Source organism: Oenanthe melanoleuca, chromosome 1A, assembly GCF_029582105.1.
Source record: "Oenanthe melanoleuca isolate GR-GAL-2019-014 chromosome 1A, OMel1.0, whole genome shotgun sequence".
Classification (NCBI taxonomy): domain Eukaryota; kingdom Metazoa; phylum Chordata; class Aves; order Passeriformes; family Muscicapidae; genus Oenanthe; species Oenanthe melanoleuca.
The window spans coordinates 45,375,649-45,392,541 of NC_079334.1; the positions used below are offsets into that span (position 1 = coordinate 45,375,649).

A 16,893-nucleotide genomic window follows, 5' to 3' on the forward strand; every position below is an offset into this window, starting at 1 on the left:
TCTGGGGTCCTGGTCTATGGCCAGTTGAATGTGAGCCAGCAGTGCCCTGGCAGCCAGGAGGGGCAGCTCTGTCCTGGGGGCATCAGGCACAGCATCACAGCTGGGCAAGGGAGGGATTGTCCTGCTCTGCTCTGAGCTGGGGCAGCCTCACCTCAGTGCTGGGGGCAGTTCTGGGTGCCACAATAAAAGAAAGATGCAAAGCTATGAGAAAATGTCCAAAGGAGGGCAATGAAGATGGTGAAGGGCCTTGAGGGGAAGCTGTGTGAGGAGTGGCTGAGGTCACTTGGTCTGTTCAGCCTGGAGGAGACTGAGGAGAGACCTCACTGCAGTTACAGCTTCCTCATGGGGGGAAGAGGAAGGGCAGGCACTGATCTCTGCTCTGTGGTGACAGTGACAGGACACAAGGGAATGGCCTGAAGTTGTGTCAGGGAAGGTTTAGGTTGGATATTAGAAAAAGGGTGTTTGGGCAACAGATTCACCAGGGAAGTGGTCAGAGTTCAAGATACATTTGGACAACATTCTCAGGCACATGGTGTGACACTTGGACATGTCCTGTGCAGAGCTGAGAGTTGGACTCGATGGTCCTTGTGGGTCCCTTCTCACTTAACTTATTCTGTGAAATCATAGCTCAGTGGAGGTTTCTGCTGCACCTAGGCAGCAGACAGGCACCTCATAAAATGTCCTTGTTGTGTCTGTCATTTTATTCAGTGTTTTTAATTTCCACTCATTCACAAGAGATGAATGTGTGGCTGCAGCCAGAAGCATTTTGATATGGGAAAATATTCAGCCCAAAACATCCAGTCTTCATAATACAGAGCAGAAGTAATAATAGCAAGGTGAGGCTGTTAATAAAGCATGACAAAATAGTTTATCACTGTAGCATATCACAAAAACTGTAGCCAAACTTATCAAAACTCTCCTACAGTGCAATTTGTTAGACCTTCAAGTCACTCTCAGGTGACATAAATGGGCTCCACAGGTTGTGTCCTAGACATGTGGTATTAAATAAGATTTTTTTTTTTTTTATCACTGCTGTCCAATCCCAAGATTTTTACTGGAAAGATTTTCCACTTGAATTTGGGTGAATCAATTCTAAGCATGATTATGAAATTTTCACCAATTTCTTGAAACTGCATTTGTGGCATTGCAAAATGACATGACGAAACTTAAAATTTGCGCATTTTTTTATATTTAAATGAAATCATTAAGATCTTATGAACAAATCTGTGTGAAGAATTTGTCAAAAGTTCATGTATTTCAGGCTTGGATTTGTTGAGTAATTTGCTTGGCTTAACTTTATCCATCCACATTCAGTTCTTCAGCACCTCCAGCATGACCTGGTTTATGTACAAGCTATTTCTTTGTTTCCTCCAAGCAGTTGTGGGCTCATTGTGCCATCCCTTGTACAAACCAAAGACTGCTTTCCCATCTCAGAGCAGGTCATGCAGGGAGGGCTCACTGGTCAAACCTGGCAGTGTGTGCAGCCAGCTCTGCCCATCAGGAGAGCATCCCTGTGCTGACCCAGCGTGGGCAGACCCAGCCTGCACTTGGTGCACTGCACTGATTAGGCACACCTGCATCTCTGCACAGCTGCAGGAGACCTCATGCCAGGAGGGGCAATTACAGAGTGATTAATAAACAGCTTTGTCTGCGATGCCAGGCATGGGAAAAAGTGTTGTGAACACAGTAAGGTTTTTGAAGGGGAAATTGCAATTTTAAATGTTGCAGTTGGGGACATTCTCTCTAAAAACTTCAGCAACTGTATCTTTAGAAGATAAAACATTCCATAGGTGTTCCAGGGTCCGGAGTTTGAATTGTCTGCTTTTTGTAGTCACTTCTATCTAGACTCACTGTAGCAGAGCTCTATCTGCCTGACTGCAGCACCAGGTTATCTTGCAGCTTTCCACTTTCAACCATGATTTGCCTACCACTAATGTAATGGTAATTTGTGCTGTGGTATGGTGTTATTTTTATATAAGTAAATTATTTGCCATATATTTGCATTAATATGTCTTTATACTAAGCTGAACTAAAAAACCCTCAAATGCGGCCTTCATAATGTCAAATTGTCAAATGGGAGTTCTTGTGGAATAAAAACATTTGAAAATACATAGGTATTAAAGAATGGGAACATGCAAAATGGGCAGATTCCCAGGGCCCTTAGTCTGGGGAGGTTTACTTCACCCTTAGTATTTAATTTGTCTGCCAGGAAAGGCAAGACCCTTGTGCCCATCCATTCTGTTAGGGGGACCCTTCACTGAGCAGCTCTGCTGGATCACAGGCTGGTTTGACTGACTTAGGGAAATGCATAAGGGAGATCCCTCAGCACATCTTTCCACTTTATGAGCCCTCAGTTTGAGTATAACCCACTGCCAGCAGCTGTCAGTGCTTGTGAAGGACTCACACTAACAGAGTAACACTCTTTATTAATACAAAATTTTGACAGGTTAAGGTTTGAGGATTGTTGGTGGTAGTAGCTGACTGCAGAAACGCTTTCAAAGCAATAAAGTTATTTAGCATGGATAGGGATGCCAGTAGGGATCCCTATGAGGAAGAAGACAAGTTCAGCCCATTCATTGATCTCAGCAGTTGCAATGGAGCCTTCCCTAACTCTTCCCCCTACTCTCAACTTACATCTTTACTATTTCTTTATGTGTAGGTTGAGCTTGAATGACTTTATTAATAAATTCTTTGTTTACTGATGGGTTTAAAATTCACTCTCTTCACTTTTGAATATACAGTCAAAAAGAATACAGAGTGTATGCCCAGTGAGGGTGGTCATACCCTGGAGGTGGGTAACTTTGGGATGAAGGGGTGTATTAAGGGTATAATCTGAGAAGAAGGGTATTAGGGTATAATCTGAGAAGAGTGATTTTGCCACAGTTGTTGGCTGAACAGCAAGACATCTCCTATCTCCCCTGGCTGACAGGTGTTATGCAACTTCTCAGCTGCAAAGTACCTCCCTGCAAGGACTCCAACAGAGTCTGGCCACAGTCTCTCCATTCTGCTCCATCCCCTTTAGCAGGTGCTATGGCTGCAGACTGTGGTGTGGGGAATCATCATGGAATAGGTTTTGAGTATGGCAACTTCATTCCATCCAGGGACCAGCAGCTGTATGTTATAATTTCTATAGCATTATTATTTACATTAGGATGTGAATAAAATTTCTTGGTTTCCTCTAATTATATCCCCAGCCATCTTTCACCAGCTGGGCATCTGAAAAGGAAGTTGTCTTAATTACAGCTGTAATGCTAGATAAGAGGCAAATAAAGTCAAGAAAGAGACAAGATAGGTGTTGAAAGGTAAATGCAAGCTTTTGTTACTAATTTGATTTAGATTACCATTAAATTTTCTTCCAAAATACTGTCTCGTCTCATGCACTAAGGCCAAATAATGTTAGCCAAAGTATAATAAAGGTCTCAAGTTCTTAAAACAACAAACAAGTGGATGGATCTGAGTAATGTAAGGCCAAAGTCATAATCCAGTGAATCATGCAAGGCAGAGTCCACAGAGAGCCCCAAGTTATGGTCTCCTGGTCACCCTAATCAGGAGACCTGGCATATTCTGGTCTCATTTCCTCTCAGTGACCCCAGAGAAGGAAATGCAGATGTGCAGAGGAGTGGTGGGGCAGAGCAGTCATCCCCAACCTGGAGTTTGGAGCAGGAAGCTCTCTAGGGCTGACTCACCAGTATATTGGCACAGCAGCCACACTGTGTACACTTGACTGCAGCTTCTACCCAATTCTGAATTTATTTAAAATCACCAAATACTCTTTTGTTAAAAAGTGGGATGAGTCCACATCCAGTGGGTTTCTGAGATGTTACTAAAACAACTCATTTCCCACTGCATTGGGTAGTGAGCACAGAAATGTTATCCAGGGCTCTGGGTTGCACTTCCAGCTGAGTTGCTTCAAGCCCTGTGGACTGTGAAGAAAACTTGTCCACAACAATGTGACTGGCTTAAATATCTAATGGAACAAACAAACATGAAAATTGTGATTACTAGTGTGTAGTAGAAAATGTAGCTTTGTATCCACACAATTGAACACAGTTCAGCATTGGTTTATTAAAAACATAATTAATGAGATTACAGTTGTCATTAATCTAATTTATAATCAATGTTTATTGAATGTATAAATTCTTGGCTTTTGCAGAATTAAAGGGAAAGTACATGGCAAGCCATGCTGTTGCCTTATGCAGTATCAGACTTTATAAAAACACTGTGTTTGCTTCTCACATGATATGTCTACTTTAAAGGATGATGTACAGTTACAGGTGTCAGTCTGTTCAGATCAGTTTATCTAAAAGGTCACAACTGCAGTTGATAGTGTTGAATTTCTTGCACTGTATGTCTTCCAATGTTTGATAAATTTCAGGATCATAAAAGCTTATTTAAACATTTCCTTATACCAAATGATATACCATGTGATGAATAACACAGTGAATTCTGTACATGCAGTTCCCCATGCAGACTAGCAAAAGATTGAAGGCAAGGACACAGGCAGCTTAAGTGGTTGCTAATGGCCACAAGTGGGTGTATTTTAAATGCACAGAGCCAAATCCCAGCAAAGCAGACTGAGAGCACATCCCAGCCACACCATCCAAACACTGCCTTTACAGCAGCCTGCCCACCTCACCTGCAAGGTTAACAGAGGCATTGCCTCTGCTCCCTGGCCTTTTTGTTACTAATATCCAAAGAGGGCAAATAAAAATACTTATCTCTGTTTGTGCCCCTTACTGGAGTGCAGCATGGCTTGAAGAAGAGTGGTGATCAAAAACTCAACCTGAACTTAGAAAAAGATAATTTTCCCATTTATAAATCTCTTGACTACAATGGAACAGTGCAGGCACATGCCTGCTTACTTGCTTTCTTGCTTTCTCCCTCTCTTTTCCAGCTATTTTTATCTTCCATTCTTTCTTTTATCCTATAAGTTTTATTAGTAATTCTGCTGTAATTCTACAAAAATGCTGTGTTATATAGAGGGATTGGACACTAACTCTACATCACAAAATTCAGTTCTATAAAATTGCTTGATAAACCAGTAGCTTATCAAGCAGTATTTCTCTTTCACACCTACAATTATAAAACTCTTATAAAAGCCTGACTTCTGCCACCCAAAACATGAAATTAAGATGGGTACAAGCCAAGAACCCTTGTGACTGCTGAGGCATTTCCCATAGGCTTTGCTTAGTGTGTCTGGCTGTCCCAAGCCATTCAACAGCCTAGACCATCCAAGGAGGTATGAAACCTACACAAGAGGCTTCCTGCTCTTGTCCTTTATCAGTCATGTATCTTGGCTCATTCATAGCACAGAGGCACAGACAGGCAAGTAGTTTGTATGAATAAATAAGGAGTTTCTGAGGAGCTTTATCCAGACTTTCCCCCAAGCCAGTCATTGTTTTTTGTCTTTAGAGTTCAGGCCACTCCTAATTGTCCGTGGTTGCCCTAAAAGTAGAAGGGATTCCTCACTAATAAAGTGGACTTAATAAGGTAGCTTTTTGCCTTTTCCTCAGCAGTTCTCATTGTCCCTTTAGAGACACTGGGAAATTTGCAGTATGGAGCTGCCTTCTGTCCTCCACTGGAGAAGGTAGTGCCAGGAGCACAAGCAGCTGGCAGCCCCAGAAAGATCACTGGTAGAGAGGTTCAGAAATTTCCACATAGATACTGCAGTGTAGTGGCTTAAATGAGCCTGTGTGCTCTGTGATCTCCCTGTCATCACATGTATACAAGACATGCTCATGCCCTGTGGTCCTTAGGAATCTAAATGTCCTCCTGCAGCCGTGCGTACTGCTGGAAAATCAAAGAAGCTCCTACAGGGCTCTGAGCCATACCAGACAACACAGGGGTTGTGGGAGCTTAACTATTTACAGGCAGTTTTGTTTTCTGCACTAATAAGCACAGGCTGACACTCTTGTTTTCTCCTGACACACACAGCTTCATGTCCTTGGGGACTGACCTGCATTAAGAGCCAAGAGGCAGGTCTGTGGCTCCAGCCTGAGGCTGTGCCCCCCGGAGGGCTGTAACATCCTGAGAAGGAGGCTGTGTTTCCTCAGAGCAATGCTCTAATCTGGAATCATTGAATAGTAAGGTCAAGGGCAAGATATTCTCCACTATAATTCCATTAAGCAGCAGTTGATAAGTTACAAAAAGAAGTTAGCATGTATTTCAATTTTTATACTTTATATAGCTAATGCCGTATTTGTGTTATCTGTCCAACCTACTCAGAACTTATTAAACTTTCACGTCTCTGGAGAAAGCTGCTCAGAAACTTTCCAATTAGAGATTCTGTTTACTATTTCTTTTCCATTCTTCTATGAAATCTAGTTCTCACCTTTTCATTCCTTTCCCAGAGCCACCCATAGACACATATCTCATATGTACCACCAAATCACACATATCACACTTGTTAAATATCTCAGCTCACCTAGTTCATGCCTACTCTGAGTGCAGAAATTATCTGTTCCCTTCAATCTCCCCATGTTTTTGACAAATACTCTTCTCACTCAGGCATGTGTAGTTTTGGTCAAAAAATTCTCCCCTGACACCTACCAAAATTCTGAACCCTCAGCAGCATCAAGACCTCCTAGATCAGAAAAACATCCTGAGTGCTGCCATTATCCATATAGCTCTAGGGTCTCCTTTGCAGACAGTGCTCTCAGAAGAGCTGCAAGTCTTAGAAAGCTCAGCTGGGAGTCACAAAAGGACATGACTGCCTGAAGTGGAACTGTGCTGGGGTTTTAGCACCTTTGTAGATCTAAGAGAGAAGTTCAGTTCATGGCCAGAACAATTCTCCAGTCCTGGTTCATGAGGCACTGTAGTAGGCCTGGAAAAGTAAATTTATAGTCTAAGGAAGAAGTAGATGTTACTGAGGAGATGTAAAGGTCTTGGTATTGGTTTTGTATTTTATCTAAATAGAATTTCACATGAAATGCACGAGTTATCCTTGGAACAGTTTATATCCAAATATCCCTCCAATCTTAGGCTTAAGGAGTTAAACTTTATCCAGTCCCAAAACTCTGGGTTTGTTTTCTGCAAAGTGTCCTGTTTCTGAAGGCAGCTGTTTAGGTACCTCAGTGCACAAGAGGGCTGCAGAATATGGAACTGAAATAAGCATGTTCCTGCCACCCAGCAGTAACTAAATCCCACTGGCAGGGCAAGGGTGTAAGACCTCACTGTCATCAGGGATTTTTATTAGAAAGTTTTGGCAGTTCCATATTGAACACATTGTCTGTTTTGATTCTCATTCATGTGCTCAATGACTAGAGAGTTTAAGTGTTTTATTCAGGGGTGTAGATACCACTGGGCATATAAAATTTAGTATAGTGGCTCAGAACATTATCATATTAACCTTCCTTTAGGGATCTAGTTCATACTCTGTCCTCTTTATTTTTTCATTTCCAATATTAACTAGGCCTTTAAAGGCTGTAGCTTGTTTTAGAGCCTATCCTCTGTTGAGCCAAGAGTCACTGATGGATGAGAACCAGCAAGCAATTAGCAACAACAAGTACTTAGGTCATTAATGATGTAGCTTGTTCTGACTACCTCCTAGCAAGATATCTGAATGCAAAAATTCTTCTCACTCCTCTCTCTTCTGCCCTGAATTTATATTTAAGCCAATTCAACAGATTAGACATGTCACAATATGAAAATTAATTTATTTGTTATATATACAATTTGGATAATGGTCATGGGACATACCTCCCATGATATGGAATGTAGATACACCTCATCTACCTTGCATTAGTGCAAGTATTTTTTGATTATATTATTTTTGATCACTATATTGCATCAGAGTCCAACCCTATGTGACCACAGGATTACCCTACCATCTAGGATTGCACCTTCTTTCTGCTATAGCTTGAAGAAATAACTGGAATCTAGAAATTAAAGCATAAACTAGAAATATGTTACTGCTGCCTTGTAGGCAAGCTAAATATGAATCATTGCAAGAGCACAACACACCCCTTATTCCCTGAAGTAAGTAAAACCCAGTATTTTGCCAATGTTATAAAGGTGTTTCTTCCATACTAGAAACAAAAGTAAGAGGATTTGTAAAAGATAGCTTATCAAATGATAAATAAAAAAAAGATAAAATTACTTGCTTTGTTGTTTTAAGCACATACATACTTTAAAGTTCGGGCACCTGTGCTCACAGATCAGTCTAGAGTCCTGTTTTGCAATCATAAGGTATGATATGCTGATTAAATATTTTAAATATAAAACATAAAATCCCAGTCCAAATCTGAGAAATGCTAACAGTATTCCACTTGTGTGTAGGTGAAATATGCTTATTCTAACACTCAAATATTTACCCTAAATTCCAACTCTGAATGACTGTACATGTTAAAATGGAAAACCCAGGTGTTTAACCTGTTGGATAAAGGAATACAGCTATTCCAGGCACACTTTCTGTAGAAATTGAAGTAATTGAGCTAAATGTTAGCTGATATTTAGGAATTTTTAAAGATTTATTTTGACACATATTAAAAGCCCAGTAATTTTTAATGAACGTCTGTATTAATAGATCCTCTCTGTTTATCCCTTGTTTGGTTGGCTTTTTGTTTTTGTTTTTGTTTTTTCTTTTTCTTTTTTTTTGGGGGGGGGGGGGGTGGGGTTTGGTTGGTTTTTTTGATTGTTTGCTTTTTTGGGGGGGAGGGTTTTTTGGTGTTTGGTTTTTTGTTGGTTTTTTTGTTTTGTTTTGTTTTGTTTTGATTTGATTTGATTTTTTTATTTGTTTGTTTCTTTGTTTCTTTGTTTTTTTCAGGTCATATTGACTCTCCTGAGCTCTCTGTAACATTTTTCTGCCATTGTCCAGAGACTGATTCAGTTCATTGACTTTCCTCCACCCATAGTCCTGGGCCCATCAATCATCCCTTACTCCTTTTCTTGCTCTCCAGTCAGCTGAGCTGAGCCCTTGACAATGAACCAAATATTTTGGGCTGAAATGCATGAGAAACAAGGTTTTCACTTTGCAGATTACATACAGACAGCTACCACACAAATGTATGGTTCTACTATGGTTCAAGGCTGTCTATACTTCAATGTGAAGGAGCAAAAGGATCCTTAAAATGCACACTGCTTACAATCCCAAAGATTCAATAAAAATACACAACTACGCTTTTCTACTTCCATGGTGACTGAACTGTTCAGCTATGCTTAAAATAAGGCATGTGTCCAAGACATGTAAAGTTCTTTAGCTATCTCAGGTGCTTAGGGATTTAGGCTGTGCCAGATTAAGGCCTCTCTTAAAAATGGACATTACAAGTTCTGGGAAAACTCTTCTGTGATGGGAGTATCAAATAAGTCTATAGACTTTAATGAAAAAAAAAAAAAAAAGTATCTATTGTTTCATGCAGAGAACCATTTTCAGTTTAAGTCAGCTGAGAAAGCAGGAACCCATCTATGTACAGTGGTACTGCCAAACCCTGGTGACCACAGTCCTCCTCACAATAATACTCCTCCAATGGGTAAAGTACATTCTGCTGGATGAGAGGCCCAGGTTTAGGTAAAGCTGAATATATTCAAACATGAGTTTGAATCCTGTGACTTATTGTGTGAAGCTTTAACCTGACTGGTCAGGAACCTGGACTTTGGTCCTTGCTCTGAAGTTTATGAATTTTGCTTTAAAGAGCTGTATGGTAAATTAGATTGTAGGGGCTTTCAACAGCTAACTGAATCCAAAGATTATAATTTCTGCCATGGTTGTTTTAACTGTAAGATTGAAATGTGTCCAATGTCTTTGATTTCTCTCACTTGAGGAATCTGGCACTTGACTGCATTGTGAGCAGGACAGGTGCAGGATGCTTTCTTCACTTCTTATCCCTCTATCTGAGGAACTTGATTCTGTCAGAATGTATTAGATGTTATTTCAGAGCTTCCACTGTACAGGGAAGGAAAGCAACACCTGATGTCTCTATCCCAGTGAAGCTGGAAATCTGATCCACTTAGACCAGGGACCTGTCACACTGCATGAAGTGAACTACCAGAAGTAAGGCAGTGTTGTGCCTTTTGGAGAAGTTTGTATAAACATCATGAAAAGGAGAGGTTCTTTCAGCACTTCTTGTCTCCAGATAAAGGAAGGTCTGCAATCATTACTTTGGACTTACACTGATTTAACTTCAATCCTGCTTTAATCTAAGCCTAAGCTTTTTATTGGATTCATCTCCTAATGCATAAGGAATTAATTTTTTTATCTCAATGGATATTTTCCTCATATATACCTTTGAACATCTGGACACAGCCTTCAGTGTAGCCCCTTAATGCCTAAGTCCATTGCTATAACTCATTCATGGATTGCTGTCAAAAGCTGTCAAGGTACCCAGCCATCAAAACAAATAACAGTAGATCACACACATACTTGCTCACCTCACTGAATGAAAATGTCTCAAAGTTTTACCCCCCTGCAGAACAGGAACGCCAAGGTGCCTCCTGTAGCAGAGTGTCCTGTCATCCTGAAACATGTGAATAAATTTTACATGGACTTTAAAACTTTTTTTTCAGAGCTAAGCTAACAACTAAATAATTTTGCTATTACATAGCTTCAACCATAAATTGCAACCAAGACTTTCATAGTTATGGTATTGCAAAGTGGCAGTAAGGAAAGTGAAACAAACAGATTTTTAAAACAACTCCTTTTGCTTCTTAATTTCTATGGCCTTAGCCATATTATGCAGCCTTAGTTCTTCTTTTAATATCCTACCTGTGATAGCATCTGTGACCATCCTCTGGGAAATAGCTGAAGAGCATCATAACCTGTCCATTCTTTTCCTTCTGGACAAAATTTGTTCTTGATCGTGTGTGGGAGACACCAGCAGTGTTGGAGCAGCAAAGTTACCCGTGTGTCTGCCCACAAAATTGCTGCATAGGGTCACTTTGGGCTCTCCTTAGGGCAGATACTGTTTTTTTCTGCCTCACCCAAATCAGACAAAGCAGCCTTGCTGAACAGCAGGGTCGTGCCCAGGGTTTTCTCTAGGTGTTGGATTAGCTCTAGGTCGCAAGCCACAAGAAAAAAAAGCAGTAAATCTAATTCAGACATGCTCCACACAGTTGTAGTATTCCTTTGTAAAATTTATTTAATGCTTTGTAGATATGCTCAAGCAATTCTGGCAAAAAATGTCACTCAAGAGTTTTGCCCAGAATACATGAAATTCTCAGTCACGTTACTCAGTGAAATTCTCAGTCATGTTACTCAGTCCTCATTGGTGAAACCCAAAACCTTTTGAGCATTGAGTGATCAGTAAGAGGCCTGTGGCTGTGACCTTCAATCTACAGGGTGGAAACAGCACATCTGTGAACTGCTATGCAGTTACATCCTGGAAGTTACATAATGCTACTGAAGTCAAAGCCTTACATTTTTCAAGCAGGGATACTGCTGAAGCTCTAAGTCAAAATAATGAAATAAAAGTTTGGAAAAATGTATTAAACTATCAACCAAATGCATTGCTTAGAGCATTGGCTAATTACACTAGCAGATTATCTACTGCAATGTCAGCACCAAAATACTGACTTAGGTTTTATACTGTACCTTGTGTTGTTATGTACCACACGGAATCTTAGGAAAAAAATTCCCAGAAAAATATGAAGCTTTAATGTAAAAGAAATTAAAGTAAGTAAATGGGTGGGTTTAAGTACTACAGAGACATGAAGCATTGCTTTTCACATCCTGCCAAGAAGCAACAGCTGTACTTCATTTTAACTTGACGTGGTTCAGAACTCATATAGGTATTTAATGATCCAAATATAATGGTCCTGCATAGTTTAATTACTTATATGAAGGCTCAACTTCATATGCAATCTCTTAATAAAAGATTCTGCTGTGAAAATCTTGCTTTGGTTCTAACAAAGAATAAACACTTTAACAGTGAAAATGCTTTGGTGGAATTGAAGATTATTGACCATGGATCCTGAGCACAGTTGACAGTCAATGTTATTCCTTCTTGATAGACTCCTTGTTTCTTCTTCCTTCATGGTATAGCCAATACAAGGAGAACAGGTAGAGTGCAAGGCAGACCATCAAATCATAATGATAGAGTGTTGCAGCAAATAGAAGAAACAAGAAGAAATAAAATATTTTGAAAGCAGTATGTTTCAAACCTAGAGACTCACTGGGTAACTTAAGTGCTTCACTCTTCTGGTTAGAAATATCTGCAGAATCAGAAGCATGTTGGCTTTCTTTCTGCGAGTCCTCAAGCCAGTTTCTTGTTTTCTCCTCAGTTATTAAATGTTCAGCTTGAGAGTCTGTTCCTCCATTTTCTTTGGTAGACTTACTAATTAAAACCTCTGGCCTCCACGACTTCTCTTTTTGGAGCTCTGCTTGATGGAAAAGTTGACCTACATTCCTTCCTCTTTCTTCTCCAGAAATGTCATGTTTTAGATTTAAACTGTACCCTGACTCAGCAGCAGCCTTGTCAATGACTTTGGATTCCAGGTATCTGTACAGGTGCTCCGTGCCTCGTTCCACAGTGGGCCCTTCTGAAGATGCCACTGAAGAGCTTTTATAATGGTAGCTAGGCACAGTATTTGTACCAGAAGGTGGCATTTTTGTTTCAGCTTTAGAACATAAACAGGAAAGTGTATCACCGTGGCTTTCTTCCCTGTAGAGCTTTTCTGCTTGCTCATGGTATAGATGCTTCTGAGTGCCCAGGGGACTTTTAGGTACTTCTGAACATAGACCCTCCTGCAAATTTCCCGTAGCAGAAGTCTTTACTGCTTCTCCTGCAGGTAGAATATTGTCTGCTTGTGCTTTGGCACATTTTTCTCTGCTACTGCACACAGACTTCGTTTCCCCTTGCAGTGTTTCATGTACGCATGCATTATAAATACCTAAAACTGATTCCTTTTCAAATCCAGTGTCACATAATACACCCACTGTGTTGAGTTGACAAAGAGCATAATGTGAACCATCATTTCTCCCTTCATGTGTATCAAACGCTGTTTCCTTTTCCTCTGTGGGCCTGTCACTTAGTGCAGTCTCTCGAGGTAGCTTAGCAATTACTGCTTTTTCACTGCCAGGCATTTTTTCTGGAGCACTTTCTGATGTTGTTTTAATTATATAAGCTGTACCTTCCTCTGCTTTCTCTGTAATACCCTGCTCAGAGACAGAAGTCTTTTCACAACTCTCTGCCTCCTGGCAGGTAAACAACTCCTTTGTGGAGGTCCCAGTCTGAGGTTCCATGCTCCCGCTCACTCTCCACTGAACCTCACTCCCTGTTTCTTGCCACCTCTGCTCTGCAAAGGCTGTGTTGTCTGTCTTCTGTCTGCCTTTCACCCTTCTGAATCCGCTGTGTTCCTGGGTGTCCTCAGGCTGCCTTTCACCCACCCCGGTGGCCCTGGGTGCCTGCTTGCTGCTCTCAGCTGGGTTCAGGGCTTTGGCACTGTGTTTCCTGTGGGACTTGAAAAGCTTGGAAGCTTCCTCCTCACCAATTGATGCCAAGTCTGCTACTTCAATGACTTTCATCTGCTTCCCTAAATCAGTGTTCTTTTCTGACATTTCACCAACTCCTTTTCTCTGTGTTGAATCTGTTGAGACACCAGCATGTGCAAAAGTGCCGGCACATAAATCTCCTCTTAAATGTACCTGAACTTTGCTTTCAATCATCTTGATTTTTCCTTCATTTTTGTCAGCATCTGACAACAATGAATCCAAAGTTTGGAGAGACATTTGTGGTGCCTGGTGCTCCAGAGCTGGATTAGCATTGCCATCCAGCGTCCTTGCTGTGCATGCCTTTAATTGCATGGATTCATCATGCTCTGGTAAAATGGTTTCTGGTCTTGTTTCACAGGCCCCTTTTGAGGTACCAGCAGCATGCTCACTGGTGAATAGCCTCTCCATCATCTTACTTCCCGAGGCACTATCTATTTCACCTTTTGAAATATCTGTGTGCCTCTCTCCTTGTCGGCTTGAGCCCGTGGCCATAGTATTGAAAGCCTCATCCTGCTTTGTCAGAGGAAAGTGTTTTGCTGATAAAAGGCTTTCACTGGTGCCAGTATGTTCCAAAGACCACTCATAGCTGTTTACTGAGCCAGCAGTGACTTCCTTCCCTGGTAGCTGATTATTATAATCTTTTACGGAATACTTAGCTTTATCTTTTAATTCTTCTCCTATTGCATGTGAAGTGTTTTCAGATGAGGAACTGATAGACACAGGGTGCAAGTCACTGCTTCTTTCTATACACGTTAGCTTTTTCACCAATCCTTCAGTTTCACTTGGAAAATTAATTGGTTCTGTTGTATATAAATTCCTTTCATCTCTGGAAGAGGTACCTCTAGCTCCTGTGAAGTGCTGATTTAACTGAAACAATAGAATAGAAAAGAATGATCAAAAAGTGCTTTGCAAAAATATGCCAAATGAAGGAGGCAGGATTGCATTATGGAAAGTTTTGTTTTCAGTAACAAAGCTTTTATGGAAACATGTTCGAAACCATTTGCAAAATTTGCATTGCATGTATTTTTTAACATGGGTAATGAGCTTTATGGTGGTGCTGAAAGGAGCAGGAAATAAAATAGTGCTCAGAACCCTCTCTCTTTATTCATGAGTTCAGTAAGCTGCTAGAGGATTTTATACAAATTAAATCTGAAGAGAATATTCCCTTAAAGGCAGGCTAATTTGTTCTCTATACATTTGATTCTAGATTTGGAGAGAGGAAGCTGTGGAGCGAGGGGAGGGGGATTGGTGCTTAAATGAGGGCATTGATACAGTACATCAGTGTCCAGTAATGTACAGTATTGTCCAGTAAAACAAAGAGATATTTCACACTGACACTGTACGGATTATCTGTGCTATATTTCTCTCAGCGACCATTTTACAGGCTTCAAACCAGAACTGTTTTTAGACAATCTGGTAAGACATGAGTTGGAAATGAGATTAGCAAAGTAAAAGGCCAGAAACTAATCATTCTCCCTCCCAGCTTCCAAATATCATATTGTATTATTCAGCTGTGCCTGCTTGTCATTGCACTCTCTTCTCACTTTAGCAGTCACACTGATAGCACTAGCTGATCAATTAGAGGCTAGCTTCTTGGGCACCCCTTTATACATTTGCACTTGCTGTAGATACCCCCATTACAGTTTCTCTTATTAATATGTTTTCTGCAAAGCCTCTGCAAACTATTAATAGTAAAACGTCACTCAAAGAAAAGTGAGGGAGCTAATGTCTCTGCAAATTCTGTTTTAATGACCCTCTGCCAACCAGTGCTCAAGTGTATTTGAGTTCTTCGGTGATGCCAACTGTCAGGATTTAACAGTGAGATGCCTGTGTTTTTTTCCCTTCCTCATAACTGACATTTGCATGATCTCAATAATTATATGCAAATCTTACGATTTCCCCTTCTTCTCACATAAGGCTCATGTTACTTGTCAACTGCACAGCTGTCTTGTGAGCCAATGCCTGTGTGTTTCAAAGATTTGGTTGTATTTCCATGTATTATAAGCCTTCATTGTTTAATTCATTAAAGAGCGCAGAGTGCAAATTAACATCTAAATTATAGCTCCCCCTTCATTTATTGTACGGACAAGTCTGGCAATTGATAAACAAATGGTTATATTTGATCCTCTTTTTTGTAAAAGGGTGGACTGAGAACAACAAGAGATTTTAGAGGTCCTCCTTTGCACATTTCACCATAAAGAAAAAGAACGAAAACGTTGACTTTCAGGCAGGGAAAGGTCCCAAAAAAAGGCAACAATTTTCAACTTTTTAAAGTAAAAGAAAAGAAAATTTATATTCATTTATATTCAAATGAGAGGATTTTTTTCTGTCTATCAACAAGAAAAAAGGAATGGTTTCCCATCTTCCTCTCTTGTCTGATTCAGCATTCACATTTTCACAGGTGATAGCTATTATAATCTATGATTATGAATCTGTGCACCCAAATGATATGAGCTGAAAACAGACACTGGGAATAATAGATTGCTGTATGTGTCTCATTTATTGCCATTTTTTATTTCATACTGAAAAATGCAAGGCAAACCACACACACACATGCAAGCAAATCCAAATAGATTGAATGTTCACTGAGTGTGAAATTCATTGTAAAAAATATAATGTAAAATACTGCTAACATAAATATATATATACTTACTATCTTATATAGCTATCATTTCAAAAATTTCATAACAGTACTACAAAAATAAAAATTTTGCAAATAGAAAGAATGTATTTAAAAATATTCGCATCCTAGAGACGAGAAGGGGAGGGGTTTTTTTTTAATTTTACCCTTCCTTAGAACTGTCTTTTAGAGCCTCTGGTGAAGAAGTAAAAGGGAGAAGTCATTAATTTAAGACCAGAAAAAGTTGACGCACTATACCGAAATCAAAGCACCTTCTATTGTTGAATCAGTTAGAGATTCAGTGTAAGTACAGACCAAGGCTTTACATTTGTAAATTAGTACATCAGTCAGCTCTGCTAAAAGGGGGCATTTCACCAGCTTTGAAGCGTAAATGGATTCAAATCATTTAATACTGTAGATATAATTGTATAACACTTACCAGCAACTCTAATTCTTTTTCATCATCTTTGTGATCACCCTGGTTGTATTCTGCATTTTTCTCTTTTATATTTTCATTAGCTAGCTTGGTGTCTTTGTCTTCTGCTTGTGAATAAACAATCTCTGGGATGTTTGTGTCTGAAGAGTTAAAAAAACAGTTGAATAATTTCCATGAGGTTGGTTGTTACACTATTTTTAATTAACACGTGCAGTAAAGTAAGGAAGAACTAATTAAACCGGGTGTTGTACCTGAAGTCCTTGAGTTATTCCATGTGCCATCATCAGACGTTGCCAATATTTCTTCTTTTCTGTTAAACAAAAAGAAACTTCTTGTGTTATTCTGCAAAAATTACTGTTCTAATTCCCCTTAGACTCAAATATAAAGACTACTAGTTAATTACACAACATTTGG

General features: G+C 39.9%; 1 protein-coding gene across 1 annotated transcript in view; it reads right to left on the reverse strand.

Annotated features, from left to right (window-relative positions):
* Positions 1 to 4,056: 4,056 nt before the first annotated feature.
* PPP1R3A (protein phosphatase 1 regulatory subunit 3A) overlaps positions 4,057 to 16,893 on the reverse strand; it is a 34,561-nt gene continuing 21,724 nt past the window's right edge. Inside the window, exons 2-4 of the mRNA XM_056482158.1 lie at positions 16,731 to 16,789; positions 16,483 to 16,619; positions 4,057 to 14,290 (exon numbers count right to left, since the gene is read on the reverse strand). Coding sequence (XP_056338133.1) covers positions 11,927 to 14,290; positions 16,483 to 16,619; positions 16,731 to 16,789 — 2,560 coding nt within the window. The 3' untranslated portion in view covers positions 4,057 to 11,926. The remainder of the gene's footprint in view (positions 14,291 to 16,482; positions 16,620 to 16,730; positions 16,790 to 16,893) is intronic.